General features: G+C 38.9%; 1 protein-coding gene across 1 annotated transcript; it reads left to right on the plus strand.

Moving 5' to 3' along the window:
- The first annotated feature begins 2197 nt into the window (after positions 1 to 2197).
- LOC129719874 (uncharacterized) lies at positions 2198 to 6105 on the plus strand. Its single transcript, XM_055671290.1, has 3 exons — positions 2198 to 4058; positions 4133 to 4659; positions 5749 to 6105. The coding sequence occupies exons 1-3, from the start codon at positions 2198 to 2200 to the stop codon at positions 6103 to 6105; spliced, it is 2745 nt and encodes a 914-aa protein (XP_055527265.1).
- Positions 6106 to 6702: the final 597 nt, after the last annotated feature.

Consider the following 6702-nt stretch of genomic DNA (forward strand, 5'->3'; position numbering starts at 1 on the left):
CCGATAAAGAAGTTGCTACCCAAAACGAAAGTGGAGCTGTCAAGCAGGCGGAAGCAGCAGATGACGATTAGGAGACCAACAGCATACACCTTTTTAGAGTGAAGTTGCGAATTAGAATTATATTACAATAGATCAGTGAATTACAATTAAAGATATATGAAAATTTTCTTATTGAATAAAATTTGTCGTTAAATAGAATTAGAGATTAAAAAATAGGATTGAGTACGAATACGTAAGTAAAAATAACTTATATAAAATAAAATCTAACCTAACAGACTGTGTCTGAGCAGAGATTACCGCCAGGTGGAGAAAAGGCAGAATTTGCTTGTATTACTGTAGGAAAGACCGTTTATGTAAGTCGCATTGAATTATATTTAAAAAAAAATCAACTAAAAATAAATATTTCACAGCTAAAAGCTGCATTCGCTAAAAAACTGCGTGCTGCTAAAAAGAATTCGGTTCCTCATACAACTCCGCTATTTCGGAACAAACCCTTTGTACGCTACCAAAAGGTGGGTAAGATGTAATATTTTAATAATACCTCATTTTTAGCTATTTCCATATAAGCATTTTGCGAGTGTTGGGGAATAAACAAAACAATGATTTTTTATGACAATTCACAATTCATTTTCGGGCTTTTCTGAAGAAGAAAATGAACAGGTTTGTCGTTTTTGGCTTCAAGGAAACCGACCAGCAAAAGGGTAAACTCTGGAAGACCATAACCGTAGGTTCAACTACTTGGTTTGCAACCATCAGCCACAGGAATAACAAATATGTTGGCTATTTTGTTAATCGCCTTAATTATAGTGGGACTAAAGGAGACCGTAAGAGGCCAGAAAAATGTTCCTTGAAGACACTGAACTAAAAACGTTCAAAATGCAGGCTTGGGTCAATATCTTCAAAACCGAACCCAAGTTTAAAGAACTGCAAGATTCTGAAAGATTGATGAGACGAAAATGGAAGATGAGCATCTACGCGATCAAATATTTTTCGCTATCCTCCGAAGCCCTACTTGTAGAAGAAATTTTTCGATCATACCAATCCATCCTAAGAAATGTCACTGACGCTCGGGTCAAACCGTCAAATCCATGAAGTCTTGTGGATATAAAGGGTCTTGCCAAAGTAATCGTTTAATGAGCGTAAACATTATCGAATTTCCGTTTGTTAAATATCGAGTGCTTTTTATTATAACAAGTCCATAAACTGATATCATGGGGTATTTAATTGTGGACAGTGTGACAGAAGTCAGCGGTTTAAAACAACAAGATTTTTGTTTGTTAGGGAATTAGAATTACGTTGTCCATTGATGTGAACTTTTGTAATATAAAAACAACAAGATATACAACACCGGTGCGGAGAACGAAAAGTTGGTCTATATAACTGGTTCTATTCAGGTTTCGCTGGTGTAACAGGTGAAAATGCCGATAAGCCAAGAGTGCCACGATTTACGCGAATAAATTTTAAAATGATGAGAGAAGAGTCAAGTAAACCTTGAATGAGTTGAAAGCGGTACACTCAGAAGTCAGATATCGACGAGATGCACCTAGTCGCCACCAGCAGACATACTCCATAAAACGACCACGGGGGCGGAGGCGAAAAAACTTCTGGAAATGGGGGCGTAATTAATGGGTGAACCGGTGGAGAGCGCCAAAAATCAACCGCCAACCATCGTTTGGATTTCACTAATCGACAAAAACTCTAGGTGAAAGGTTGTACGTTAAACGAACTCAAATTAGGAGTAAAGCGGCAGTGCAACTATTGTTTGCTGAAAGGTTTAAAAGAAAAGTTAAAGCTGAGATAGAATAGAAAAAGAGAAGGAAGTGGAAGGAAGTGAAGTGAAGGCATCGTGAAAAAAGAGACTGATCTATCAGGTGCGTAACTTCTTAAAGACAATCCAACCGACGCCCAAACACCATTTTGTACCAGTTTACTTACCTACCACAATGGATAAACCTACATAGATTCGATCTTGCGTACGGAGATTGGCAATTCATTTATAAAAACCATACGTTTATTTCCATTGAGGTGAAGTGTGTTTCGGATGGTCGATTTGAGAACACAAAGAAAACCAGAATATTTATTTTTCACCAGATATCGTCTCATTGGCAAATTTATAGAATTTTTGTGTGCCGTACAGTGCATTACTATTTAGATATTTTTTTTTGATTTCCTTTAGGTCAAGTTAAAAAAAATGGAAATGAATCATCTGTTGTCGCAATACCGTGCAATGAATACCGCGCATCTAACGATGGACGAAATGAACTATGAACTTAAAATTCGCAAACTAGCACGAGACGCTTCACGTAGTCAGCTAGAAAGAACACTTAGAAATCACCTGAAAGAAGAAAAGAATCAATCGAATATTGCCTTTGAATTTGTAGGTGAATCAGTTGTCGACGGATTAATGAAATGCAATGAAACGGTGAACAGTATAAAAACGGGGTTAGAGAGTCGGAGAAGCAAAACTGCTCCCGACAAAGGTTTTAAAATTAGATTGTTGCACGTACTTTTCCGTTTAGAACGACTAAAAATGTACGCGGAAGAGGAAGAAGATCTGAACAGCTTAGCTATCGTGGCGGGAGACTGTGTTAAGTTACTAAATGTTTACTTTTCAATTACTTCACATCTCTCAGAAGTACGCGAAGCAGAGATAGCAATAATTAACGAAAGTATAAATCAAGCTCTTCAAACAGATGAAAATGAGAACACAAGTAGGGAAAGCGTAAGACAAGAAGTCGTAGAAGAGCACAACGAGGAAATTAAAAATGAAAACTCACGAGAGAATGGAGAAGAAAACGTATCGAGTGAGGAAGAAAGCGAAGTTGAACAAGAAAATTTACCGATCGTAGAAAACACGTTGAGGAATAAACAGAAAAATATAACGAATCGTGAAAAACAGTTAGCAGAAGAAAACGAGAATTTGCTGGTAGCAGTACAGCAGTTAATGAACCGAATTAAAGCATTAGAAAATCGAATTGAGAATGGGAAAAATAGGAAGTTAATAAAAACTAGCAATAGTACAGAGGGAGAAGAGAATGGAAATTCAAGCGGCAGGAGAAATGAGAAGCAAACCGACAAAACAGATTTTTTGACGTGGTTGAAAACGAGGAACAGTTCTATGAACAGTTTGGAAACCACTGACGAGAATAAAGAAAGACCGAAAGCAAAAAGTGTTGCATCAGAAAGCGATAAGTCAAAAGCGAATTATAGCCGATTGCCCGTGCACAAATGGTCAGTTCGTTACGACGGCATGGACAACGGAAAGAGATTAAATGAATTTCTGAAAGAAGTGGAATTCAATGCACGTTCAGAAGGATTTACGGAAGAGGAACTTCTCGTAAGAGCACATCACTTGTTTTCTCACAAGGCTCGTTCATGGTTTATGGAAGTTAACGGAAATAATGAAATTGGATCATGGCAGGAGTTAGTACAAGAATTAAAAAACGAATTTTCACCTATCGATATGGATTACGTGTATGAAAAGCAAGCAAATAATCGTAGACAAGGACCCAGGGAAAAATTCCAGGATTATTACTCGGACATGGTTAGAATCTTCCGGGGAATGTCCAATCCTTGGGATGAGAAACGAAAGTTCGACGCTCTGTTTCGCAACACTCGCGACGATTGCCGAAATGCCATGCTGGCTGCCAACATCATGACACTACCTAAAATGAGGGAATTTGGTAAGAGGTTCGATGCAATAAATTGGCAAATGTACCAAAGGAGGGAAAATGGATACATGCCAAGAACAACACAAGTTGAAGAAATAGGACAACAGAGACAGTGTCAGCCACGACGAGAATACCGTTACACAGACAAGCAACAGGATAGAAATAATCAACACCAGAAGTTCAGTCAAGAATTCACCAGAAATATGCCGAAGAAATCATGGCAAAATAAACCAGCAAACGGGGAACAACATAACGAGCTGAGAGTAACGTCCCAAAAACAGAAAACGAACTTACAAATCTCCCCCCAGGTAGACAAGCAACAACCAGGGCCCAGTGGAACCAGTGCTCTCCAACGGATCGTCAAAGCATATGTCCCAGTAAAACGAGGTGATTGCTTCAATTGTCATGAACAAGGACACAGTCATAACGATTGTCGCAAAGAACGAAATGTTTTCTGTGAGCGTTGCGGATTTCCTGGCTTTTCAACAAACAATTGCCCTTACTGCGAAGCAAAAAACTACTCGAGGACTGCTCAGTGAGGCGAGCTAGTCGAAATAGAAAGTTCGAAAGACCTCATGATAGAAACAATGCTGATCCCACCGAAATTTTAATGCAACTCGGATGTTCGCGAGTGGGCGAAGAGAAAAAGGACAGCGAGATTGTCGAGGAGGGAGAAAATTGTTTAATTGAAAATGAAGATAATTTGAGTGACGAACAGAATGAACAATTAGCGGAGGTGAAAATACTATTCTTAGTAGCTAGCCCTGGAAATTTCGGCAAAACCGATGTATTGGAACATCACATCGTACTGAAAGAAGAGTACCAGCAAGCGGACCCCGTAAGGAAAAATCCCTACCCTTGGAGTCCGCAAATACAACAGAAGATACATCGTGCTGTGGATAACATGATACGAGACAACATCATCGAGCCATCCAATTCGGACTGGGCTTTACCAATCGTTCCGGTTAAAAAGAGAGACAGCGAGGAAGTAAGGTTATGCCTTGACGCCAGAAAATTAAAAGAACGAACGAAAAGGGATGCCTACCCTCTACCGCACCAAAATAGGATATTGAGTCTAGAGATGCACCGAATAGCACTATTCGGTCTTCGGACGAATACCGAATAACCTTTTTTCCATTATTCGGTGAGACGTATATTCGGCCGTAAATTCGGCTGAACACAACGTTGATCGTATGATAACAAAATAACCAAATGGTCATTGTTTGAAGTTTAAATTGTTTCTTTCGCTTTCCAATTGTTCATGTACGAAAACGATTGAAAATTGTCCGAACTATTGCACAAGAAATAATTAATTATGCGCCTATGGAATAAGGCACGCTAATCCGTGGCGCACCTAGTTTTGTTCTTATTTGAGTTGTCGTTTAAGAATAATGTTTTTGAGAATTATGGTTAACACAATTTAAAAGTTTGTGTTACAACTACATTTTGAGTGTTTTTGAAAAAAAAATAAAAAAAATGCGAGAAATGAACGAGAACTGATCATGTGACTTTGGCTCAGATAAAATATACCTCATCCAGACGAGACATGAAAGAGGTGTGTGGAGATTGCGGTTCGTGTTCCGTTTAATGAGATATATTCCTTTTTAAGCCCAAGTTACATCTTCAGTTTTCGTTTACCCCCGTTCATAGAACTTTGCACTATACTTTTATATTATTTTCTGATAATCATTGGCCACTATTCGGCATATTCGGCCGAATAATAAACTTACTATTCGGCGAGCCGAATATTCGACAAAATCCAATTTTTGCTGATATTCGGCCCGAATATTCGGCGACCGAATATTCGGTGCATCTCTAATTGAGTCACTTGGGCCCATTCCGTTATCTAACGACGATAGATTTGACTCAAGCCTTTCTACAAATACCGTTAAATCGGGAATTACGACGATATACGGCATTTTCGGTGCCAGGGAAAGGTCTGTATCAATTGGAACGTGTCAATCGAACAATAAATTCGATGATCCGGACATACGTGAAAACGGACCAACGCTTATGGGATACTAAAATCTCCGAAATAGAGTTCGTTTTGAATAACACCATTCATTCCACAACAAAGTTTACCCCGCATAAAGTAATCTTTGGGCACGAAATTGTGAGCAGAGGCACGGATCATCGCCTGGAGAAGAACGAAAACACGAATGAAGAGGAGAAGATGAGCAACATGAAAGTTGTAAGCAAGAAAATTTGGGAGATAGTGACGGAAAATTTGAGAAAGGCTAGTGAATCGACGAAGCAGCGGTACGACCTACGTCACAAGACCAACTCACCTATGTTTAACATTGGGCAGTGTATAAAAAAACATTCCGTCAATCTTCGGCAGGAAACAATTTTAACGCCAAATTGGGCCCTCCATACACCCAGTGCATCATCGTCGCCCGAAGAGGATCTAGCTCGTATGAGGTATCCGATATGAACGGGAGGTCGCTCGGTATATTTTCAGCCGCAGATTTGAAAGCGTAGAAAACTAAAAATAAACAACGTTTCAAGCTGAGAGGAGGAAAAAAAATGAAAGTTAGTGTTGAAAGCTAAGAGTTTTAACACGCGTTAAACCAGGAAAAATAAAATTATACAATTTGCGTACCTAAGGAAATCAATGAAAAAAAAAATATTTTTATAAATTTAATTTTTAACTATTAATATGTGAAATAGAGGATTTTTAACATGTTTACAGCCACACTCACCATATACGTTTGAGTGCAGTCGACCAACGCGTTCAAATTTGCAAACAAGTCTTTAAAGTACGTATCAGTGGTCATGCCACGAAGTATTTCAATGAGTGAGCTGGTGTGCATGTAGTGATGAACACAATTTGGTCATGACCTTGAATCAGAAGGAAGAGAACCTAGAAAACCGAACATGAGTTTCTGCTTTCAATCGCATGAAAGAAGCCGGTGAACACCGCTCTTGGGAATAGAATCGAATCCTAGTATAAGGGGAGAAAAGCAATAGCGATTGGAATACTTACCTGTGTTACTCACAATTCTAAATAAACTCATCCCGATGGACTTCT

This window comes from Wyeomyia smithii, chromosome 2 (assembly GCF_029784165.1).
Source record: "Wyeomyia smithii strain HCP4-BCI-WySm-NY-G18 chromosome 2, ASM2978416v1, whole genome shotgun sequence".
NCBI lineage: Eukaryota > Metazoa > Arthropoda > Insecta > Diptera > Culicidae > Wyeomyia > Wyeomyia smithii.